The following is a 26,350-nucleotide window of genomic DNA, read 5'->3' on the forward strand; positions in this document are numbered from 1 at the left end:
AATAGGAGTAGGAACGGGGTGGTTTTTAGTTAGTAGTAGTAGGAGCATAAGAGTCTGACACTCCCTGTCACTTCACCCAAGACGGGAGAAGTCATTAGATGATTTTCAACCCTTACAAAAAGATCAAAGGCTAGAATGACGTCATGTTCCTCGAACAGTTTACACAAACTATATAAGTGGCAGTGGCTAAAGGCGATCAATCATAAGTCGGTATTCAAGTAAGCAACACGAATAAATAAATATGTAAATGGCAGCTGAGAGCCAAGATTTGTGAATCCCATTGATACCAATGCTTGTGAAAACACATAGTTCATTCAAATTATAGCAGGGGTCGAAGAACCGGGAATTTTTAGGGTTTTCTTTATAGTGAAAACCTTTTCTTTTTAATAGCAGGTTTTCATTTCAGTTAAGATTGTTTCGTTCAAAAATGTTATAAAACTTTTTACTGCTAGTCAAACCTATTGCCGTAGTAGGTAAAAATCTCTTTAATAGAATGTTATTTATAACTAGCTTCTGCCCGCGACTCCGTCCGCGCGGATGTCGGTCTTCGCGTGGAAGTTTTATTTCTCCATTTTGAGTAACTGTGAAAATGACATCTTATAAATATCTATTGGACCCAAATACGGCAAGGCCCATAATAATTAAGGAGATCCCTCTATTGAGCTACTGCTGTTGAGCAGAATAAAACTGAAAAATAAAGTTTTTTTTCTACGTATTTTTCCAGGATAATAAGTAACCTATTTTATGTCCAGGATAATAAGTTAATTATACCAAGTTTCATCGAAATCAAACCGTTAGTTTTCACGTGATGCCTGAACATATATAGACAGACAGACAAAAAAATAATAATCACAAATTTGGGTTTGGTATCGACCCAGTAGCACCCTGCTATTTATTTTTTCTATATTTTCAATGAACAGAATTGACCCTTCTACAGATTTATTATAGCCCGCGACTTCGTTCGTGTGGAATAGTGACTTCCGGCAAATTTTTGGTTTTAACCACATAGTTCCCGATTTCGCGGGATCTCTTCAAAAATGAGATGTGGAAAATATTCTAGGGAACTCCTCAAAAATCAACATAATGAGCTCTGCGTTTGAATTTAATAGATGTATACTCACTTAGGGCATTGAAAAAATAGTTTAAAAACGGACTTAAACTAAAGAAATATTATAATCTTTCCGAACTTAAGATGAAAACTAACTTAAAACTAAAGAATTAAAGAAAGCTACGAATTACGAATTTATAACAATTAAAAAAGAAATTATATTACAACCTATCCTCAATGCTATAATACCAAGCCAAACCAAGCTTAAACTAAATAATTTAAAAGAAACGACTTAAATCTAATTAATTTATAAATTATAGACTTACAATTTTATTAAACAAACTAACTACAGTAACTACTAATAATCGATATCAAACTAAACCTACGTTAAATAATTTAACCAGGAAAACCCAACAAATAAACTTTTTAATAGACAAATACAACGAAACCAATTTAGAATATACGAAACAGCAGGACCACTGCAGACAAATAATCATACGACTTATAGTACACTATTTCCACAACAGTACCGAAGCGCTCGGCCGATACCCAACAAATACTAATAATAAAAACGATAGAAAACAAATAAAAACTATCCTATGTCCTTTCTAAGGTTATAAACTATATCTGTACCAAATTTCAACCAAATCCGTCAAATAGTTGCGGAGATTAATGGTATAAGCATAGAATGTTCGACGTGATTCTTTAATTTGACATAACTTTTTTATTTATGAACCGATTGACATACAAACACTAAATGTAAATTTAAGCGGTATTCGTGAAAACCGCATCCAACTCGGACAGCCGTTTCTGAGATTAGCGCGCACAGACGAACAGACAAACAGACAAACAGACAAACTATCAGACAAACAGAAAAGTTAATTACATTTTTGGGTTCGACATCGACATAACAATAACCCCTGCTATTTTTTTTATTTTTATTTTCTACAGACAGCACTTTTCTACGATTTTATTAAATAGATTGTTCCCGTCACATGGATCGATGACGTTAACAAAGCCGAGGTTATATTTTGAAGGCCCCGCCTTCCACGTCCAAAAATGTGTTGTGGCATGTCATTATCATGATAGAGGCAGAAGTCCTGTAGTGGACCTCTATGAGCTGATGATGATGATGATAACTTGCAAAAATGTTTATTTATTTTTCTTGAGAAAAAGGCAAGCGTGTCGCTTTGGACTACGGCACCGGCCCGAAAAGTAAAAGTAACGGGGTAGTTTTTAGTCAGTAAGAGTCTGACACTCCGGCTCGCCGCGTTCAAAGCGAGAAAAGGCATTGGAAACCTTTAAAAAGGGTGTTGATGTTTTTATTTTATACTATTATGTTATTCATATATATGTATTATTTATGTAAGTAACACAGCACCACATCACAAATTGAGGTCAGATAGCACACGGACGCGGTTTTGTAACCGCAACGTACAGGGGATGCGGACGTCCTATCAAGCGAGAAATTGCTCCCACCTGCAACCAGCTCGGGCTATACTTATGTAAATATTGTGTGCTGCAAGGAGATATGAATGAATTGCGGATCTCTGCTGGTTAGAGTGCAGCTGGATGGTTGGTAATGTTATTTTATCTAAGAATGGCAGGTGTTCTCTTCTCTGTTATCAACTTCACTCTGGTGAAGTGCTACAAAATTAAGGAAAAGTTGCAGTAAAAGATAATAATATCGAGAGACGTATAAATAAATACTATTATTTTTTCCTCCTGTTCCATTCACACATGACGTTGGCGTGACGTTCACATGCACATGTCACCCAGATTTGTGGATCACACAAATATCATCGAACATCGAATACACGTTGCACGGCTTTAATAGCCATTTTTGTAATAAGGAAAATAAGTAAAGTACCGCTCCAGGTATTAATACGAAATGTTCTTCATTTCAAGTAAATATAAATAAAAGAGAAGCACTTTTAACTAATTCATAAAGCTGTACAATAACAATACAAAGATAAAATATGGAAACTACAATTCAATTCCTCTAGACTAATAAATAATATTGGAAAGTCTGTTTGTAACATTGCTATAACCGCTTTTTACTATGCATATGAATATATTTAAAATACGTACACCCAAATATATATTTATTATTTACAATTTTTGTTAGTCTCTAAAATTAAAATGGCTGGACAAATTTTGGCCGGTTGCTGATGCACAAAGGCTACTTTTGTTTTAGAAAAAATAAACATACCAAATTCAGTCAGAAGTTTTTATTCTACGCGAACGAAGTCGCGGGTAACAGCTAGTACTACTTGTAAATAAAAGATCAAAGAATAATGTTTTATTTTATTATCCATATCTCAGTACAAGCAGAACACTATGGATTAATCAATTAGCAGTATTTTTCTCTCGCACGTAATTTTATACTGCACTTCTTCCTTTCCTGTAATAAAGTAATTGAATATTCCGTTAGATAAAGGTCAGATTAATCAATGGATTGAATATTTAATTAGTAGCTCTCGACTCTTTGCTATCTTGTTTGACTCCTTGGTTCAGATATTTAGTGTTCACAAGTGAAACTATTGATATTATTTACAGCAAGGAATAAGCTTACAACTACATGCATTTTATTCAGCCTAATAAAGTCTAGCCATGTAAACGGCTTGAATAAAATGTATGTAAAGTGCATGTAGTTTGTAAACAGGCGTTATCAAAACGCACGCTTAGTGCTTAAGACGTTTAGTCACATAATTGTTGTCTATTAGATTACTGGCAATAAGTAAGTGCAGCCTAAGTTGTCAAAAAATTGTCTCTACTTAACCCCTTTTTTAAGGGGGAAAATAATCCAATGACTCCTCTGGTCTTAGGCGAGGCGAGTGGGAGTGTCAGACTCTTACTGACTAAGGGTGTTACCAGACCAATCGATCGATCGTCGATCGACGGCATCGATCGAAGTTGATCGACTGGTCTAGTAACTTTAATTGATCGACAGATACTGTTCGACAAACCAATCGATCGATTGCCGGTCGATGGCATCGTTCAACGTCGATCGATGTTGATCGACTGGTCTGGTAACTTTAATTGATCGACAGATACTGTTCGACTACTGGCACCGGTCGACGTTGATCGATGAACTCCGGCAATATTCCATCAGTTTCTTTCAAAATGTATTCACAAGAGGACGCGTTGGTGTTGGCCAGTACGATGTTGCTCGTACTATTATTACGGAGACGCAAACGCAGAAGACTCTGGATGCGACCATTTTTTAATCGATCGACGATCGATCGATTGGTCTGGTGGAAACTATCGATCGACGTCGACTATTCCATTCTACCATCGATCGATACCGTCGATCGACGATCGATCGATTGGTCTGGTGGAAACTATCGATCGACGTCGACTATTCCATTCTACCATCGATCGATACCGTCGATCGACGATCGATCGATTGGTCTGGTAACACCCTAAATACCACCCTTACTGACTTAAACGTTTATATTCCTTTTTCTAACGAAAAATCACCATTGCTATTCTCCGTATATTATTTGAAAACATACAATAAAACCTGACCAAAGATAAAAAATATTTCTCAAAAATTTTCCACAACTAAAAATACCCAATTGCTTCTCTCTAAAAACATACAAAGAAACAATAAGATCCCCTGAAAGTATAAATTGTAAAAGCGTCGAAGTGTATGTTTGTTATCGCCGTCATAAATAAAACGTTCCAACTAATGGTATAAAGAATTCTTTATTCCTTGCCTCCTTTTGTCGTAAAAACGCTATTGAAGTTTTTCCTAATAGAGAAAATATTTTCTTTATTGTGTTAGTGCTTCATAATGTTCCTTGATCCTTTTTTTCTAGTTTTCTTCTTTTTATAGCTATAAAGTGGTCTATAATGCAATGTTCTGACTTAGCAGTTTTGGGGGAATGGATAGTTAGTGTCTGTATTTCGGCTGAAAAGGAAAAGTTTTAAAAATGTTTATTTATTTATCTATATATGGATTCTCAACAAGGAATATATACATTATACACAATCTTAGTACAATTCCTCAATTATAACAACATAGCTCTCTATGTTGTTCTGTCCTCAATTATACTGCTTTATTTACATGCTAACTCCAAACAATGAAGTAAATACTAATTGTGCAGTCTTCAATTTTATTACTTCTTGGCATCCAGATTCCATGTTACCGGAATTTGAAATTAAATTTAAAAATCAATCAACAAAATAATTCAATAATATTTTAACCGACCCGAAAAACCCATAACAGCGAAAAATGCTATATCATGGTTATAATGAAATCTCCACTGATTGATCCAAAATCTCATAAACTATGAATGCTGCCATCATTTTAGATCATATATTTTACGTGATAAACCACATTTTTGCTTAACACCACATTTCCGCACCCCGATAAAATTCTCCCATATTTTACGGCATCTAATAAATGAAGGCAATAAGCTCCACAATTGCTTGCATATGGACATCGAATATCTATGATCGGTCATTCGCTCGTCTGAGATCGTTTCAGACAACTTAAGCCTTAGCAAGCGTCTTCTGACGAATTTAAAAGGATAATCACGGTTTTACGTGGACTTTCATAAAAGTGAGGTTGAATGAATTTATTATGATTCGTCGGCGTTATTATTAACTTGATTTTGAAATTCTATTGAGGGATTATCGGCCGAATTGGTATATCAATTTTTAGGATTCAGTATATTGATGGATTTTTAGATATGATTTGTCAAATGATATACTGTGACCGAGCTTATCTGCTTTATGCAATTAGATTGGTTTGACTGGTGAGATGATCCTCTTTTACATAATTTTTTGACATCACTATGGAACGAAAGAATATTAAAAATCTAACTAGCAACAGACTAATATTGCAGTCACGTAACAGAACACAATACGATACATTTGGCACAGTCTGTCGTCTTGTCATACGCCATTAAACTGCACTGTCTTCCAGTACAGTTTGGCTTTCAACCAGAGATGAGGTCAAGAAAAGTAATTCGTTGGAAGATTTTTTATATAAACTCGTACGGTACATATAGGATGCTCACCCAAGATTTTTTAATTAATTCATAAAATAGTTGTTTGTCTTTTTTTGTTGTATATTTTAATTTAATAGGTGCTTTTGTTTGGATTGTGTGTGTTTCAGCAATTCTTTAATACTGTAATTTTTTTTCCGTAAAAACCTATAATTGGCTTTCTGCCGTTATTCTACCAATATTTGTTTGCCGTGTATAACTGTTAGTTTTCCATTAAATAAATATTCAAAGTAAACATTTATTATACTAACTAACGAATTACGAAGTTTGCCTTCTCACCTAAATGTTTACAAACAAAACTTTTGACGCAACCAAACAATGAATTATTCAATTAATATATTAATAGATACAAATTAAACAATACATATAAATTCAATCATCTCGCAATGTGTTTAGAGATAGATAGAAGATAATTGATAACAGTTATCGCACCTATATAATACAATTAGAGGCATTAATCATATTGTCTTTAGACAATACTGCTTCTAATCTAAGTTTAATGTATCTTGATCTAATTACTTGTAAGTACCACGCACGCCAATCTCAAGTCTGTGGCGAGGTTACTATAAAGATTTATTCAGAAGTTAAGGTTCAATTATAAAAAAAGATAATGTTTTAATGAAAACGCTAGTTGTAGAATCGATAATGACTTACTTAAACAATGGTTATAAAATTATTTTTATTAACATCTTTGTTTTTTATCGGCTGCTATGCACGACCGGAGTGATACCACGGCCTCACAGAAAACTGACGTTAAACAATGCTTGCATTATTTCGTGTGTTTCGTTGTGTAATTGAGGTAATCGGAGGACCGATTACTCTTTTCCCCAATCCCCAACAATCCTTAAATTTCCAACCCTCAAAAGTTCGGCAACGCACTTGTAACGCCTTAACTTAAACTGGTGTTTCGGGTGTCCATGGGCGGCGGCGATTGCTTACCCACAGGTGATACGTCCGCTCGTTTACCGGCTTATACTCATAAAAACGTTACGTTAAATTGCAATAAGTGAGACTACTCTTTTCCCTGTCTATTGTAACCCAACTGATTATATCGTTTAGACTTTCGATGCGATGAGATAATTTCCCTTGATAAAGTTAAACGAATTCTTACGCGCCATTTGTTTCTTAATTGGAATCGTGTGTTAGTTTGATAGGGGTAATCTCCTAAATAGTTGCGCTGTTTTCGAGCAAGTTTAATTAATTAATACGTGTTCTGAATATTGTTTAGCGTAGTTTGGTAACTTTGTGTGTGATAAATAATGCAGTTTTGGGTAATTGAATACAACGAAGGAATATTGTCTGATTGCATTGTTGGCGTGGTGGCTGGGCATCCGACTGGTACGCAACGTGCAGCGGTTTCGATTCTCGCACGGAGAAACTCTTTGCGTGATACACAAATTTGTGGTGTCATGATGTGTATGTGAACTTGTATGTTTGTTAACGCTCCCACGACACAGGAGATAATCCTTGTGTGGGGCAATGTTTTTTAAAAAGAAAGAAAGAAGAAAAATTATGACGAGAAAGAAATAATTTTAAGCTTTATTTACTCAATCAATTTTCTTAAAATTTGGCCTACATATTTAATGTTAAGAGTACGGAATACAGGATAATTTTATGCGAGCAAAGCCGGAGACAATTTCTTTTGATGTTATGACGATGACACATGATACCATGTTCATTTACAAAATAATTTCCTTTTAAATTACTATACTGAATTCTGTTAACTTCAACTTTCCTCTTGACTTTCATGACACTGATTGATTTTAATGTCATCAGAAGTTTACATAATGTAACGTCTCACATAAAGGTAATTTTTCCTTTCCTTTCAGGGTAATTTACTTTTGAAGTTTTCAGTAATGAAAATGTCACGGAATAGATCTGTTTTACAAAAGAAATTTGAAACGGATATTAAATATAAATAAAGGTCATATTTATGGAACAGGATATTATATTAGTTGAAACACAATTTGTTATGAGAAGCTTTCATTTAAATACTTGTCATACAACATTTTCTTAGTAAAATATTCATGGAAGACTTACTTGGTGATTTCCACATCAGAAATGCTTAAGATTTTCACCATCATTGCAAATTTGGTGTGTGATTGTAGCTATGAAAAATGCCGCCGACTGCCTAGTGGTGCTCCGGCTCAAAAAGCACGAGTAGGAACGGGATGGTTTTTAATCAGTGAGAGTCTGACACTCTTTTTCGCCTCACCGCCCAAGGCGGGAGAAGTCATTGAGGGATTTTCCTCTCTCAAATCAAAATCTATTAAGCGATAAATGAGAAGCGGCCATTATTAAAAAAATACTAAGATACTTTGTAGAGGTGGAGGTGCGATTAATATTATGACGATTTCCATGGAAAATATATTGCTAATTAGTAACAGAGCATTTTGGCATTTGGCTGAATGTTGTCGTCTCTCTTAATCACGAATATATTGTTCTCTAAACCATGTCAACAAACCCTGCACGATTGCAATTTTTTTTTCATTTCCAATCCCGAACTGATTCAACTCTCCAGAGGTGCAAAAAGCTCCAATAGTTTGGAAACAAGTCAGCGATATAAAGCGTCCTTTCATGGGGATATTGAAATATATTTCAGTGGACGGGCAAAGCTTTCAGCGGTTCAGTGTAAGCGCGCCACTCGCGCAGTGTGCACGCCGCGTCGATCCAGACGCGCGGCCAAACGACACCGAAAACGCTTCGTAACCAACAACAACAAACCGACATTATAAAAACCTTTCGTAAACAAAAAAAAAAAACAATCTGACAGTTCGATTTGAATTCTACATATTCCAAACGTCAAATGTGATTTCGAAATTCGAATTTTCTTTTCTTTTTTTTTCTATTTGTGTGAGTTGTAAACTTTTTGCTTACGACGTTCGGTTTGCGAATTTGTAGTTGTTTTATGGTTTGAACTACTGTTGTAAATAAGAGTGTGGTTAACTTTTTGATTCTATTAATTAAATTAAGGAATAAATAAGTGTTGTGCGTGAGTGTGTTCCAGAGAAAAGCGGATTGTTTTTCCGTGCGCCAATCCTCAATTCGTTTTATTTGGTAAGTAAAAAAACATACACTACCGATAATTGAATTTTGTGTTATCTAACCTCCGCATTAAGTTCAAATATCCACAAAAAAGATAAGATAAACATAACGATTTGTCATTTTCCATGACAGATTTTCCAAATGACTTCATCCTTCCCAAATACCAATTAACGAATAATATTTACTTTCCACGATCATTACTACGCAGAAAACCAATTGTTCTAAACTGAAAACTGTACGTGTTTACCTTCAGTAAGTATATAAACAAACATCGTTTACTAAACATAATGCGTGTATATTCAAACATGCAACCAATTTGAAGTGACTCACTATTTTTCTTAGTACGATCGTACGTCAAACTGACTTGTTGATAGATTTGTATGCAATAATAGACCTTCATATAAATCAAATAGTCGTTATCGCATTTAATTGAATCTAAGGGATTCTAAGTGTTTTGGGATCGAAGGCAGTTTATTGAATTGAGATGGGGTGTTGATATTTATCGAATGTATTAAAAGCAAGGATGTTGTCTTACCCTGTCTGACCGTTATTGAGTTTTGGAGGGTTTCTAGCTAATGATTGCTGTTTTAAATTAATTAAATTTTAGATGCAGTAGTGTATCATGCAATTTGACAATTATTTGTTAGCGATAATCTTGTCACATCAATCAGATTGACACAAACGTTTCATATTTATAATATTTATTTGCATGTCGTGGTGACCCGGAGGTAAGACGCCGCTTCTTATGCACAAGAGTGGTTCGGTACCTACCAACGACGAGTACCAATATAACTTTTTCCGAGTTATATATACTTTCTAAGCATATTTAGTCACGGCGAAGGAAAACATCGTGAGCAAACCCGGGCTTATAATTTCCACTTATAATTTTGAAATCGCCAACCGGCATCGACCAAGCATGGTGATTAATGCCCAAACCTTCTCAATGAGAGAAAAATAAATATATCTTAACCTAACTACAAACATAGGTGCATAGTATATAACAATCAACAATATACATAAGAAAAGAAAAAAGGTTTTTGTGGGAAATTCTTTCTCCACAATGACATTACTACACGCACGAGTAGTGCTGGCCGAACAGAAATTAATTGAAGCCATTTGTATTCATCTCATGTGCTGTGACATATCAATGGTTTCTTTCTTTTATTTGCCGTATTCGTATTGTTATCCAATGTGTATTGCAGTGTATTTGGTGGTTAAATAATAAAGACAGATCTATATATGTGTTCAATAATAAGGTGTAATATAATCTTGGGTGTATTGTTTGTTTTGAATTAAGTCATAGTAAAATAGCGGCTATTAGTGTTAAAGTTAGTCAGTGATGGCCATAACATACGTAATTATATTTAAATGGTCTCACCACCAAATATTTACTCTGTTTTCCTGCTTTTCTCTTGAATTATTCCTAAATTTTCTTTGCTATAAACCTCACGGAGCCCGTGACATTTCCAACGAATGCAAAACCGTGGAAATCGGTTCGTGCGTTCTGGAGTTATATGGTCAGGAAGGAAAACCCGACTTATTTTTATATTATAGATCAATATTAACTCAATTGTCGCATTCTAAAACATTTCAAATGACAAGAAAGGAGTTGAAAACAACATTAAATGCAAGCCCAAATTAAAAAGGATGTAATTCCCTTCCCGTATTTATTTTACCTAGCATCGTGACAACACTTGTGGCGCGTCTAACCAGGTCCAACCCTTACCCAAATGACGTACAAATATTTGTCTAGTCTATGTCATGTCTTGTGACGTCATCGGTCTTGTCAACCTGCGTAAAAAGTTATTTTTAGTAGGCACTCTTTTGTTAAACGCCGTTCGTGTGTTTCGGAAAATTGGTAAGATTAAAAACCACTTCGACGAAGAAAATTGAGTTGCCGGTCAAATTGTGATGTTTAAGTATTGCTCTCTTTTAAATTGAAATAGTGATTGATTTTTTTTCGGTGAAACGAATTTGATATTGTGATTGGTTGAATGTTTTTGAGAAGTCAATTATGTAAATGAACTTGAAGAAATTATTTTACATTTTATTTCTTTAAAAATTGTGACGGTTTTGTGCGTAAGGTCAAAACTGCTGGTAGTGATATTTACTGGAAGAAAACTACAATCAGAACAAATAAGAGGATTAAGTATTGGCTATTCTATTTTACAATTTTATTAAACTGATGTTTTACTGACTTCATATAAACTTATAATATGGCAGATTAATTATTATATTCTATTTATTCGTTTCTGATACGCCAAAACCGCCTTTTACATAAAGAAAATAAGACCCCATTAAAGTAATAAATGTCTCGCAAAGTATATTACTATTACAGACAATAGAAATACGTCGTAGTAAGAGTTTTTCCGATAAGACATGTAATGTAATGTGTCCTCTTTTTGTGACCTCTGTGGATACATTCATTGTCGAATAATCTTGGCTCTGGCTAACGCGTCTCGAGTTTTCTGAATCCAAAGATATGCTCAATATATGAGAGGATAGACTCGGATTTGGTGTCACATCTATTTTATTTTTATTAGTTTCCATCTCGGAAAATGTCGTGGTTTCTCAAAATCAATGAGTCACTTCTTATAACATGTGTCAGGAGACATACTATTGGCTGTATACTTTTTTTAATAAGCGTGCTTTTCCACTAGAAATGTGATATGCTACGAAGATGTAATAGCTAAGCTGTGAAACTATGTGATCGTTTCTACTGATACTAAGCTATGTAGCTGTGCGAGAAAGATACGCAGCTGGAGTATGCAATGTGTCAATAGTAGAGAAGCCATCCATAGCACGCATATTTCCATATAAAAAAACATAGCTTAGCTGAGTCCGTTTCCACCAGTGCTAAGCTATATGTACCAATAAATATGATTGGTGGAAGCTAAACGCATCTACAGCAACGTAGCATAGCACATCTCTGGTGAAAAAGCACCCTTACTAATAAAGATAACGCAACAATAACATGACTTACTAACAAAAACACGTAACATTTTCACTGCAAATCATGACAATGCCTTCATCTTGTTCCTGACGCCTACAGATCTACTTACCCCTCAGGCCATAAAAGGCTTACTCAGTAAATCCGTAAACTCACTCACAGTACAATAGACAAACTTTGTTGTGATCCATTCAAATGTTTGTAAGACATTCATCCTAACCATAATAGATCGTTAGAAAGACGGATTACCTACTAAAATATTTTGATATCCCATTCAACCGAAAATGAGCCTTATGTTCAATGAATCTTTTAAATTACTTTTCTTTTTTTGATTATCATTATTAAATGCTAACTCCTTTTTGCGAGTTTATCGGTGTCTGCGTCGATTCGAAATGGATTGTAATTAATTGTGACAGTTTGCAAACAAGAGAAAGGTTTTTATTTCTACTGACTGAATTCTGTAATTAGCTGTATATTTGATGATGTAATCAGCCATTACGAGTATGGCATTATAAATGCGAAAGTTTATGTGTGTTTTTTACTCAGTCACGTCAAAACAGCTGAAGGTATCTTAATGAAATTTCAAACAGATGTAAATAACGGTCTGGAATAATACATAGATTACTTTCTATCCTACGAAAATGCAGGAAAATTATAAGAATGAAAAATCATAAGATTCGATAATGTCTTTCAAAGAAACTGGGCACAGATATAAGAAAATGACAGTGGAATTGATTTCTTTATGACGCATGACGTAGCCACTTTGCATTGTCTGAAGGAGCGTGGCTGTGGGTGGTACAATCGTGCACCGCTGTCGGTGTATGACGCTTACACTGAAGATGACGCGTGGGTGCCACGGCATACAACGCTTATTGATTCTACTCGGTTACGTCCGGGATTTTATTTGAATTCTCTAGGAAATATTTGAAAAAAAATGGAAATCAATTGAAATCTAGTGGAAACTAAACTTAAATGTATCATATAATATTTGAAATGTTTATTAGTCTGAATTACTGCAGGATTGCTATTAAGATTATTTTTACTAAACACATGTAAATAGAATGTTGCAGACACAGATATATGCTTGGTTCTACAATCATGGCCGCAGGAATTTCTACATTTGAAAACTCCTAACGTCCTTGGTTTTCAGTGCTGAAATAAAATGCATACAACTGAAATTCCCACCTCGTTTCAGCTTCGTTTATTGTGTACATACAAAGTAAAACTGTTTTCAATTCATTGAAAACGTTTTGTACAAATGTTAGTTTTTTGTTTATTTAAATTAAATTTGGCTCTTTGTTTCTTTTTTGTTTTATCGCTTTCGTGATTCCTTTCTATTAATCCTTGAAATTGGAAAGCTTTGTTTGCTTTGTAGTTATTTTTTTTTTATTTGTTACAGTTTTCTATAAAATGATTTTGGTTTCATAACCGAACATTCCAAACCAACTGTAAAGAAATCACAGTTACTGGATAATAATTAAATAGGATTTAACCTAATACGGAAAAATCTTATAGTAAAAATAGTAGTACCTAACTAGCAGTTCACATAAATAAAGATACAAACACAAAACATTCAGCAGTTTCAAGTTTTTCTCGTTAAAACTATTTCTGCCGACCCCATAACGACATCATCAAAACATTATTAGGAAAGCAAAGTGCTCGCTCGTCTGGTTTTTGTTGGCACGTTCCGCCAGATCTTGTAAGTAACTTGTTCGTTTCATACTACGCTACTTACTATATACTTACTAAACTTGGGACTGTACTATAAGTTTGACAAACTAGATTGATTTATACATAGTGGGTGTATGTATGTATAAGTAGCTCATAGATGTAATTCCTTAATTGATTGGAACTATAGAATTACTTCTACTAGCGGCTTCGCTTTCCCGTGGGATAAAAAGTATTCTGTTACCCAAGTCAGCTCATTCCCTGCCTGTACACCAAATTTAATCAAAATATGTTTTGTAGTTTCAGCGTAGTTTTCGGACCAACATCCAAAAAAGCAAACTGTCACATTTATGCATACATGCATGAATTTTTTTTTAAAACGTTGCCCCACATTTGTATTTTCTCCTGTGTCGTGGGTGCGTTTACAAACATACAAGTTCACATGCACATGACACCCAGACCCAAAACAACAATTTGTGGATCACACAAAGAGTTGCTCCGTGCGGGAATCGAACCCGCTACCCGTTGCGCGGCAGCTAGGTGCCCAGCCACCGCACCAACCGTGCAGTCAAAAAATGAAGGATGTTGATAAAGCGATAAAGATATGTAAGAATCGTAGTAATTTGCCTACCCTCATAGGAGACGGACGTGACGGTTATGTATGTATGGTTGCAATTGTTTTGAGGCTTCCTCGCTTCTTGTTGTGACAGATTCTTCATGTTATGTGTCTTGTCCACCAGTCCTCTTTAAAATCTTGATTATTATAAGTTATATCAAGTAACTTTTGGTTCTATCACATCACATAATATACAGAGCATGAACCTCATAAAAGTTGAAACTTAATTCGCATAAATAACAATAACAGACATTAAAATTTATTTATTTAGATTTTACAACAAACAGCTCTAATACAAATTAAAATTCTCTCGAAACCCATTTATTGCAGTCGTTAACATCACCTTATCTTTATGAGCTTTACTGAAACATTTTTGTAGAAAATAAATAATTATGTACTAAAAAATATCGTAGATTAAAGTTCTATTCGTAGACTAATCTCGTAGTAATTGCGTAGCGGGTCGCTACGGCGTAGCAAGCGCTACGCATGATAAGTTGACAGACCAGGGAGTTAATTACGGGCGTGGACTTGACCCATGTTGGTGGAATAGTGAGTAAATGTCACTTCTAGTGATAAAGCGATTTATTATACAGGATGAATGGAACATGCCACTTAGAATAAATCTTTACTAGGGACAATTGTGGTATACTCAACTTTGCCAGATAATTTCGTGAAATTCTCAAATGTGCTGCAATTTCAAAATAGTTTTACTAAGAAAAGACTCATTTTAAATATAAAATAATTCGCGTTTACATAATAAATTAGACTTGCTCATATGCAATAACAGAAACAATGAATTCCCGTTCCAAACAATATGACAAATTGATAAACTAATTAGCAATCATAACGTACGTGTTTCAACCTTCTACAATTAGATCACAGACTCAATAATCCCAAATCACTCTATCATTGTTGTCACGTCACCCACCCACCTATCAACCCTACGATTTGAAATAACAAAGTGAGTGTACTAGAAATTATCTAAACTAAAATACGTCACAAACGGTCTAGCACCCTTCATAACTACCCAATTTCATGTCGCTCTATCACCAATCCTGAATTTCAAGAAGGCTGTAACTATTAATACATTTATTATGAGCTGTCTACCCTCCTCTATTCTTGGTCCAGATCTTCAAATACAATTGAATATTAAGTATCTTGTTAATTCAGATTCAGTTGGGAGAATGTCTGTGAGAGATGTTTCGGAGTGGATGCCATGAAATTGTTTAGATAATATTAGGCTTACTGCTTCCCCAAACTAATATTTTTAAAACTTAATTATATCTACATGATTGTGGTAATGTTACGTTGGATTTAGAAAAAATATAAAACTTCGTTTTATTGTCCATTTCGATCTTTCAATAGGATATTGCAAGGAATAAAGTCATTAGGTTAGTTGCTATTCAAGTTTATGTCACACTAGCTTCTACCCACGACTTTGTCCGCGTTCCCATCTCTTATAACTCAAGTCAGCTCATACCCTGTCTGTATACAAAATACAATCAAAATCCGTTCAATAGTTTCAGCGTAATTGACGGACAAACATCGAAACATTCAAGCAAACAAACTTTCACATTTATATTATTAGTGGGATGAAATTATGACGAGAGTTTTCAAAAATGAAATTGCAATAGCATGACTATATACCTAACGTAGGCCAGCTTTGTAAAATGCCATACATATATCTCGATCGATAGCTAAAACAAAGAGTGTATGAAAAATGACATAGGAAAAAAGCTATTTTTCAGAGATCAAAATGCAAATTGTAACAAAGCCTTTGGATCAGTTTTTCAAAGAAAGCCTGTTTTCAGACTAGAACAATACATTTTCCAGACTAGAGCAATTCATTTTTGAATTCACGTCGACGTAGAAAACTGGCGAATATGCATGTCAGTTTTCAAGTTGCTTTCTTTGTCTCTTATTGTAATGTGAATGTATGTTATACTAGTGTCTGCCAGCGGCTTTAGACGCATGTTAGACGCGTTCTCGTGGAATAAAAAGTATACGCACATGTGTTATTCCAGACCATAATCTACCTCTGTTCCAAATTTCATCTCGATCCCTTCAGCCGTTTTGACGTGAATGAGTAACAAACAAACAAATATACAAAGTATCGCATCTATAATATTAGTAGGACGTCATATTTATGGTACCATAACTTGCAACGTCGCAACCTAAAACCAATCTCTGCTACATTGGAAATTTATGATCTACACCTTATAACATATATACTTTATCGTCTTTAAACGACAAGCAATCAAATCCAAAATGTCTAACTCAGTAAATAGCAATAAACACTAGAAAGTTATGTATCTATGTATTTCAGCCCTAGCTTAGTCGACCAGCGGGTTTACCGGGGCTCCGGGTCGAAAAGCAGGAATAGGAACGGGGTGCTTTTTAGTCAGTACGAGTCTGACACTCCTGCTCGCGTCGCCCAAGGCGGGAGAAAAATACTAAGTTGACTATCTACCTACATAGAAACGAAATAAGTATTAATAATAATAAGAATTCCCAAAAATAAGGACTGTTTTTATAGCTTTAAAAATTGCTGTACACTGAAACTTAGGATTTAGGTAAGGGCTAACTCAAGATATTCAAAAGGCTTTTTGGCTTGGCTTTGTCTTTAAGAGATGAGAGAGATGAATAGATTTCATCTCCTCTGGACAATTCCAACACAGATGAATAGATTTTCCTGAGTCAAACTAACTATGCTGAAACTACAGAATGATGAGAAACGAGTTGCATAAAATCGATGTCTGTAATTGCATTCCTTCTACGTGATCACTCATCGGTGAAACGACAGTAAACACTACTTTTCCGGTGTGGGGGAAAACTGCAGAAACGTTTGATTTTATAGTAACGAGCCAATTCTTTGATCGTACAGGAAAAAAGAAAAATAATAAAAGTTTTGTGTCGAAATAGTGCCATCGAATGTGAAATTCTTTTCACGTATTTTTGTAATGTTCCAGTTTGGGTAGCTGTTTCATAGTTTTTTTTTTAATAAAGATGTTGTCTTTTATTTCAGTTAAAAGTCTTTTGAAGAATAATTTTAATTAAATTACAATTCTTCGATATTTCAACAGTTTAGTATTTTCAATGTAAAAATATATTTTTATCTAACAAATGACAAATCAAAATGTATCAATCTAAGATTTCATTTCAATTATTATTTTCTTTTTCTACGATATAACACCAGATTACTTCAATTTACATTTAAATTAATAATTGAAAAAAATAGAATATATAAAATATCTGTGAAACTGATATTTTTTTTAAGTTCTAATTGAATTATCATGAGATTAAATAAAGCATATTAATTAACATGCTTTTCATAATAAATCGATATACAGGGTATGAACAGAATGGTCCCAATTGCCGAAAACAGGTAATGGAAAAAATCAAGGGATTCGATATCTATTTTAAGTTATCATAGTTGTAATCAACTGCTTAAGGCTGATGTTGCGTAAAAACGATTAAAATTATAGAAAATGTAGCGTTCTTCGGGAGCGTTCCTTTTACACCTTGTATATCATTCATCTTCATACAAAATATCTTCAAACATCATCCTTGTCACTCGCACAAAATAATTATCATCTATTCACATAACAATAATATATTGTGGCACAATAGATTATCTAATGGGCTCAAACAAACAAACGAACAAGTCCTCGTGCGATGCAGTGTTGTTAATTAGTAAAACGATAATGTGCGCATCAGCAAGCCTGATTAATGGGTATATGACACTGAATAGAATATGAACAGAAATACCATTTGTATCTATTCTCGGGGGAAATACGGTAAGTGGCTGAAATACGATCGTACGAAGGTCATTGGATTCAAATCTTTCTTTGTTTTATACTGTAAAGTAAGTTTACTGAAAGCAGACTTTATAGTCCTATCGATTGATAAGACAAAGAAATAAAATGAATAATTTTCAAAACAGAACTTTACATGCACCTATTGTTATACAATGCAAATCTAATATTGCAACAAAAAGGTATTTTAAGTAGTTTTGCTTCAGAAACAAATTCATCAATCGTACTCATATTGGTACTTGCCGTTGGTAGATTTCGAACCCGCATCCTCATGCATGAAAATCCTTCAACCTGGAGGTTCAACATGAGGTTCAACCTTCAACATGAGGGTGCATTACCTCACCTTCTCCTCCTCAGGGCATCCAGGCCAGACTTTTTTAGTCAAATAAAATTTTTTTTTAAACATAATCACTTAGAAATTCATTTGTTGTCACATTTCCACAGCTTGTGGTACAGTGACACTTCTGTACCAAGTGCTTAATGGTTGGATTGCGTACGCGTGAGTTAATCCCAAGCTACGCCTGTATTATTGTTGTGTTTATTAAATTAAACGACTTGATGTGAGATGACTTATATTTTACATTATTTTACAATGTTAATTATTTACTATATTAATAGGTGCGACTGCACTCGACACACACTAGAATGACAGTGGTCGTTGACCTCAGACCATAGTGACGGGGTAATGACATGAACGAATGATACTAAACTAGTGATGTAACATCCCCCTTCTTAAATTAAAAAATTAATCTATTTCATCGATTAACCTTTGTGTTGGTCTCACAACACGACCTGACTTGGTTTTGTACAATTGTGGGAATTTTGGATTCTCCGGCTCCTGTCTGTCACCCTCATCTCTCCCCTGCGAAGAATTGGACCTCATAGGAGTAGGGTTGTCACTGCCATTACAATATTTATGCCTTAAGTGTACCCTATTTCTCCTATACCTGACTTTATTTATATCTTCTACAATGTATGACCTATTATCTGGACATCTTTCCTTCACAGTGGCATGTTCCCAATGACTCTTAGGATTTCTCTTAAAATATACATGATCATTTGGTTGTAACATAGACAATGGTTTAGTATTCCTATTATAATACTTTGACTTATTTAAATTATTTTTGACAACAGACTTTTCATATTCTTTAAATCTTACAACCTTTGGCTTTAACCTTTTATATGACACTGGTATGTTATCTCTTAAAGTTCTAGACATTAACAATTGAGCGGGTGACGACAGATTATTCTTAGGTGTGTTTCTATAATGCAATAATGCTATGTATGGATCTGATCCATTTTCCTTACATTTTCTTAGCATATTTTTGACAATTTTAACTGAGCTTTCGGCTTGACCATTTGACTGTGAATGATATGGGCTAGTGACTACATGTTCTATGTCCCATTCATTTAGAAAATTTTTAAATTCTACTGACTGAAATTGTGGACCACCATCAGACACTAAAGATAATGGTATCCCATGACGTGCAAAAATTGACTTTAAATGTGTGATTACATTGCTTGAACGACTGTCTTTGTTTAACAAAGCAATTTCTATAAATTTTGAGTAGTAGTCAGTGACAATCAGGTACGTTAAATTATCAAAGTACATTAAATCTATACCGACTTGTTGCCATGGATACTTACAAATTTCAAAATTTTGTAGTGGTTCCTTTTGGTTACATGGTTTGAATTTAGCACATATTAAACATTGTTCTACTATGTTTTTTATATCTGTAGACATATTTGGCCAATACAAAGATTCTCTAGCTAATTTCAAACATTTATTTATACCTTGGTGACCTTTATGTATTTTATCTAACATTTCTTTATACATTGACTTAGGAACAATTAATTTTGAACCTTTAAATATTAAATCTTTAATTACATGAATTTCAGCTTGAATATTCCAATATGGTTTTATTAATGGACTTACATTGTTTTTATTTTTAGGCCATCCTTCATAATAATATTTCTTTAACAATTGCAAACTTTCATCTTTCTTAGTTTCCTGACTTAATTTTGTGCTATATTCTTTACTAATTGCTAGATTTGAATACATTAAATTTACATGACATGACATTTCAGACTCATTTTCAGGTACATAATTTTCCTGAATAGCTGCTCTTGACAAAGTATCTGATATATACATTTCTTTACCAGGTACATGTATGACTTCTAAATCATATTTTTGCAAGGTTAACATCATACGTTGTAATCTTGCAGGTACATCATGAAGTGGTTTTTTAAATAAATAGACTAACGGTTTATGATCAGTATGTACTGTTACTCTATGACCGTAGACATATTGGTGAAACTTTTCACAACCAAATTGTATTGCTAACAATTCTTTCTCAATTTGAGCATATCTTTCCTGGGTTATGGTGAGAGTTTTAGAACTATATGCAATAGGTTTATTATTTTGCAAAATTACTGCACCTAATGCTGACTTTGACGAATCGACTGACAAGACTAATGGAATTTGTGGATTGTAATGAGCTAAGACTGGTGATCTTGTGATCTCCTCTTTCAAAATTTTAAGACATTTATCATGATTCTCATCCCAAATCCAGACTGAATCTTTTTTCAAAAGATTTCTTAATATTTGAGTTTTTTCTGACAAATTCTTGATGAATGGACCTAGGTAATTAATCATACCTAATATTCTTTGCAACTCTTTGACATTGGTTGGTGTGGGCATCTCGAGTATTGCTTTGACTTTCTCTTGATCAACCCTAGCACCATCTTTATTAAATACATAACCAAGAAAACATACCTCTGACACTAGAAATTTACATTTCGACTTGTTAAATTTTAAATTAACTTGACGTGCTCTTTGCATAACTTTATGTAGTCGTTCATTATGAACCGACTCATTAGGACCATGTACTAAAATATCATCAATGAAAATTAAAACTCCTTCCAAATCACCGAACAAATTCATCATAATTCTTTGAAATATTTCAGACGAAGCACTTATGCCATAAGGCAATCTTAAGTACCTGTATCTACCAAATGGTGTTTGGAAAGTACACAAATCTGAACTATATTCATCTAACTTTATCATCCAGAAACCTGAGAAAGCGTCTAGATGCGTAAAACATGCAGCACCTTTTAACTGTGACCGTATCTCATCAATCGACTTTAACGGATAATGTTCTCTCATTATACAATTATTTAAGTTTCTAGGATCTAAGCATATTCTTAATTGACCTGAACTTTTGACAGTGACTACCACAGAATTTACCCATTCAGTTGGTTTTGTGACTTTTTGTATGACTTGCATTTGCTCCATGCGATCCAATTCCTCGCGCAGCTTTCCTTGCAACGCAAACGGAACTTTCCTTGGCGGATCAATACACGGAACTGCACCAGGCTTGAGTTTCAGATGACAGACTGGGGGTAGACATCCAAGACCCTTAAACAAATCATCATATTGTGTAAGAATTTGTTTACAAAAATCTTGTTTTGTGACGGAAAATACACGTTTTATTATACCTAATTTTTCACAAGTGGGAAGACCTAAGACAGTTGGACATAGTATATTTGCTACAATGAACACTATGTTTTCACAAATATTTCTATTTTCAATGTTTAAATTACATTTTAAATTTACTTTGCCTAGAATTGGAATGTTATTGCCACCAAATCCTGTGACATTTACATGACATTTATCAATTTGTGACTTTGACAGATTAAGAAATTTGAAGTTTTTGACAGATAAGACATTTACATCTGCGCCTGAGTCTATGACACAATTTATTTTTCGGTTACCCACATGTAAATTTATTTTCCATGAACTACCTGAATAATGATTTTCTGAAACTGAATTACCCTTGACATGACTAATTTGTTGATTTAAATTATTTAGATGAGATGCTACGTTTGGTATATTTGAATGCATGTTGTGATTATTTGTTTCTGATGCTGAATTACTTACATTTGACTGACAATGATGTGACTTCTTAGTGTACTTGTGGTGATTAATGTTTTGGAAGTGTGTATTATGTGACTTATTGACGGACTGACTGTTCTTATTGGATTTATTGTAATTAACATGTCCTTGACCTAGACTATGACTGTTTTTATTGTTATTTATTGTCTTACGACTGACGGACGGACTTTTATTAGTGTAGCAATGATAATGATGATCATTAAAGTGAGCACTTTGACTATTTTTATTTCGACTTATTTGACTTATAGGACTATTTTTATTAAGACTTTGACTTGTAAGACTGTTTTTATTATGACGGTGTAATCTCTCAGTGCAATAAGCATTGTCATCATGGAGATTAACTAGACTTGGACTATTTTTGTTTTGACTTATATGACTGGTGTGTGAGTGCGATTTGACTGGTGTTTGACTATATGACTGACTTTTTGACTGTTTTTGTGGCTGACTGTGTGACTGTGTTTGTAAATGACTAAGATGATTTTGACTCGACTGACTGTTTAAAATTCCTACAAATTTATCATTTTGTATCGACTTTGTGGAAGTTGATGAATGCAACTGTCTGACTTGTTTATTTTTATAGCAAAACTTAGCATAATGACCAAATGAGTTACATGACCTGCATTGTACTCCGATCGCTGGGCACTTCGTTCGATGAGACTGCCCACAGCGACCACACGTTGATGCTGACTGCCTCATCGGACTGGGAGACTTCCACGTGGCCCGATGTGGCGTTTGACTTGAAGCACGCTGTCGACAGACTCGTCGACCGCCGCTCCTTTGACGCAGTTGCATCACCTTCTCGCCGTCTTCGACGATGGACTTGTTTGTCATGTTGTCTGCATCCTGCTGTGCGACAATTAGGGTTTTCGCCAACTCTCGCATCCTCTCATAGGTGAGGTTGGGCTCTTGCAACAGCCTTTGCCGGATGTGTGACAAATCCATGTGCATGTTGGCGATGAAAATATCCCGGATCATGGACTCGCGCAGGGTTCCGAACTCGCAATCCTGGCTCTTTATCTCCAGATCGGTGATAAAATCGTCGATGCTTTCGGATTTAGCTTGCCTCCTCGTAAAAAACATGTACCTGCACATGGTAAGATTCTTACGTGGCTCAAAGTACAGGTCGAATCTGACCTTGACGTCTTCTATTTTGGCTTCATCCAGGCTGATGTTAAAGGTATTGAAGATTTCGAGACCTTTAGGGCCAATACTGTGAAGCAGAATGGCCACCTTCCGCTTCTCCTCCGACCTGTCTAAACCTGATGCCAGCAGATACAGCTCCAGTCGCTGCCACCATTTCCTCCACGCCTCCGCGTTGTTCGCGGTTGCCTCCGACGACAACTTAAGACACTCCAGACCGGCCACACGGCACCTCGTGTCGCCGACGTCTTCGGTAGACATTTTGTTTTTGAAAATTTTTTCGTTAACACACGAATCTTCTTTATTTCGTTGTTAATCTCACTTCTGACACCATGTATTGTTTTTATGTTTGTTAAATTAAACGACTTGATGTGAGATGACTTATATTTTACATTATTTTACAATGTTAATTATTTACTATATTAATAGGTGCGACTGCACTCGACACACACTAGAATGACAGTGGTCGTTGACCTCAGACCATAGTGACGGGGTAATGACATGAACGAATGATACTAAACTAGTGATGTAACAACGCCCACGGGTAGATAACACAGCGATAATGAGTTATCATGCTCACCAAAATTGATGCGAATAGTTTGACAAAATTATTTTATCGCGGGAAAGCCGAAGAAATAGTTAAGGATTTAACGTCTCTTGTTACAAAGCTTTGTTGCGTTTGCTTGTTATATCAAATTCAATGATTTGGTTATTATTTGTTTTATTAAATGTTGTTTTTCATCAAAGCTATAGCTATTACAGGTGATTTTAGACTAAATTGTTAACTATACTAGTTCTTTATTTTGCTTTTTCATTAAAGTTTTTAGACTTCTTTATTGGTAGTGTAGTCTAGTTACAAGTGTGATTGTCGTACAATGCCTCCGGGTTCGTTCCAAATCCGGGCACCAGTTTAGGGAACAGTGACTAAAGTCCCCTAAGTAATGGAGGATTTATGACGTCATCCGTTGATTTAGTCGTCAATCGTTTATGTGCGACTTTTGTCGGTTATACAACGTGTAACAAAATACCCATATACATCAAGTAGCCCTGATGTATACAGGTTGAATAGAATCTCTACAAAAAGTTTCAGCTCAAAATACGTTTAAAAAAAATTAGTGCCAAATACTTGATATCGCATGGTTCTTGATTTCAAATCATAAAAACGTGTCACAACACTACAGGGGTCACTCGCTAGTAATACGAAACATTTCTTCTGTCAATCTGATCGCCTAGTACCTGTCTACCTAATTTTGATTCGCATGCCGCCGCGATTTGGAAAATTCATAACTTGGTACCATGAAAACATGAGTCTAAAAAGCCCTTCCCGTATCGTTTGTTATGTTATCTAGAAACCGTGCACTTGATATGTATACCCCTTTTTGTTACACGTTGTATATGTCCCGTGTCATATGTCGCCACACCACCTATATAGTTAAAGGAATAAAACATGTTCAATTAAGTTCTATAGATAACACAATTTGAGACCACGAACAAACATTCGACCATGCTTATCGTATCCCTCACAATTTTTACCTCTACGTACTTCAGCAACTACTCCCATAATTAAGATTGCTTAAACAAGTTAAGGTATCTGTGGGTGACACTCCATTACATTCAGGTAACAGATTAGACCCTCCCTGGTACCTGTGAATAGTGTACTGTTTCTAATCAAACTCACTCACTTGATGGAACACAAGAGGGCCCACATAAATTAGGAGGGACCTCAATCATACTTCATATTATGTCGCTGTAACCAAATACGCTAACTTAGTGGGCTAGTGTAAAGGAAAATGGTTCTAATATGTGGAGGCTTAAGACTGACATTTGTGTGAAAGGTTTTATGTTTCTTACATTAAATTATGATAGCAATTTATTATACTAGTTAGTTTAAAAATGTAGGAATATTAACACTTTATTATGTCGTACTGTCCCTTTGAGTGGGTAAGTTATTGAATTCATCGAACGGACCGATCATATTGATTTACATTCGCATATGAGTAATGTAATGTGACGTCAGAAAATGTGACTTCAAATCTCTAAAAGAGAATGGTTGAATTTTTTAGTTTGGTATGATTTCAATGTTGTAAGTAAAATGCATCATGAGCTGACTACACGGTTGGTGCGGTGTATGGGCAACCGGCTGCCGTGTACGTGTAGCGGATTAAAAAAAACTGTTTGGGTGATCCACAAATTTTAGTTCTGGGTCTGGGTGTGATGATGGTGTGATTTTTATGTGAACTTGTATGTTTGTAAACGCATCCACAACACAAGAGAATATCCTAGTGTTGTTCCAGTGGGGCAACAACACAAAAAGAAAGCAACACGTTTAATAAAAATATTTTTTGGGAACTAGGTACCTTCTTCCACGTTTTTGGTAGTTACGTAGGTTAACAGACTACCTAGAGACGGTGGATATATACTGACGCAATGCGCACTAGTAAATTTTTAGCGAATGTTCTCACGTGCAACATAAACTTTAATATATATTTTGTTATAAATACTAAATCTGCGCCTACTAAGTTTTGGTTGTTGGAAGAAAACAAGCTTTGACCTTGACTTTATTATATTTGATAGATCAGTGTTTTATACTCTCATCACTACACTTCTACCGATACCTTTGCAGCTTAACAAGCCCGGGCGCTAACTCTTGAAACCAATCTCAATGTCAATTCAATAAAAGCTTAATAATTATTCAATGTCAAAACCATACAACCCCAATCGTAGCTGTTAAAATGGCATTCAGAGAACGGAATATAAAGTCAAACTCAATACCATTTAGTTCATTCAATATCCACGCAATACGATGCAATGGGCGCTAGTGCTACAACTCAAGAGTAAGCCCCTTTTTTATATTTTTTGAGAGGGAAAATCATGTCTTATCTCGCCTTGGGCGAAGCGACAGGGAGTATCAGACTCTTACTGGCTAAATACCAACCGATTCCTACTCCTGTTATTCGAGCTGGAGCCCCGGTAAACTTTGTAGGCAGCTCCGGATCATGTTAACATGGTAACAATAAAACCAAGGACAGACCTATAAAAACCTACCTAAAAATAAATGAAATATTAAACTTTAACTAACGAACCCGAGTCTTCAA

General features: G+C 34.9%; 2 protein-coding genes across 2 annotated transcripts in view; one reads left to right on the top strand and one right to left on the bottom strand.

The window, feature by feature from the left end:
* Window positions 1–8,680: 8,680 nt before the first annotated feature.
* The window catches only part of LOC118274442 (galanin receptor type 3), a 97,029-nt gene continuing 79,359 nt past the window's right edge, over window positions 8,681–26,350 (top strand). The window contains exon 1 of the mRNA XM_035591913.2: window positions 8,681–9,123. The gene's annotated coding sequence lies outside the window, so the exon portion shown is untranslated. The remainder of the gene's footprint in view (window positions 9,124–26,350) is intronic.
* LOC126911440 (uncharacterized) lies at window positions 21,367–23,783 on the bottom strand. The gene is made up of 2 exons (XM_050698525.1): window positions 21,659–23,783; window positions 21,367–21,578 (listed from the first exon to the last, which is right to left on the bottom strand). Exons 1-2 carry the CDS (start codon window positions 23,514–23,516, stop codon window positions 21,514–21,516), a joined length of 1,923 nt encoding a protein of 640 aa, XP_050554482.1. The 5' UTR covers window positions 23,517–23,783; the 3' UTR covers window positions 21,367–21,513.

The sequence above is a fragment of the Spodoptera frugiperda genome, chromosome 15 (genome assembly GCF_023101765.2).
Source record: "Spodoptera frugiperda isolate SF20-4 chromosome 15, AGI-APGP_CSIRO_Sfru_2.0, whole genome shotgun sequence".
NCBI classification, from domain to species: domain Eukaryota; kingdom Metazoa; phylum Arthropoda; class Insecta; order Lepidoptera; family Noctuidae; genus Spodoptera; species Spodoptera frugiperda.

What these genes read in the sequence shown, in the direction of transcription:
- LOC126911440 (XM_050698525.1), bottom strand. Translation starts at nt 23,516, where the DNA reads ATGTCTACCGAAGACGTCGGCGACACGAGGTGCCGTGTGGCCGGTCTG. An exon ending in TCCCACTTGTGAAAAATTAG is followed by an intron (nt 21,579 to 21,658) that starts GTATAATAAAAC and finishes GATTTGTTTAAG; the next exon opens with GGTCTTGGATGTCTACCCCC.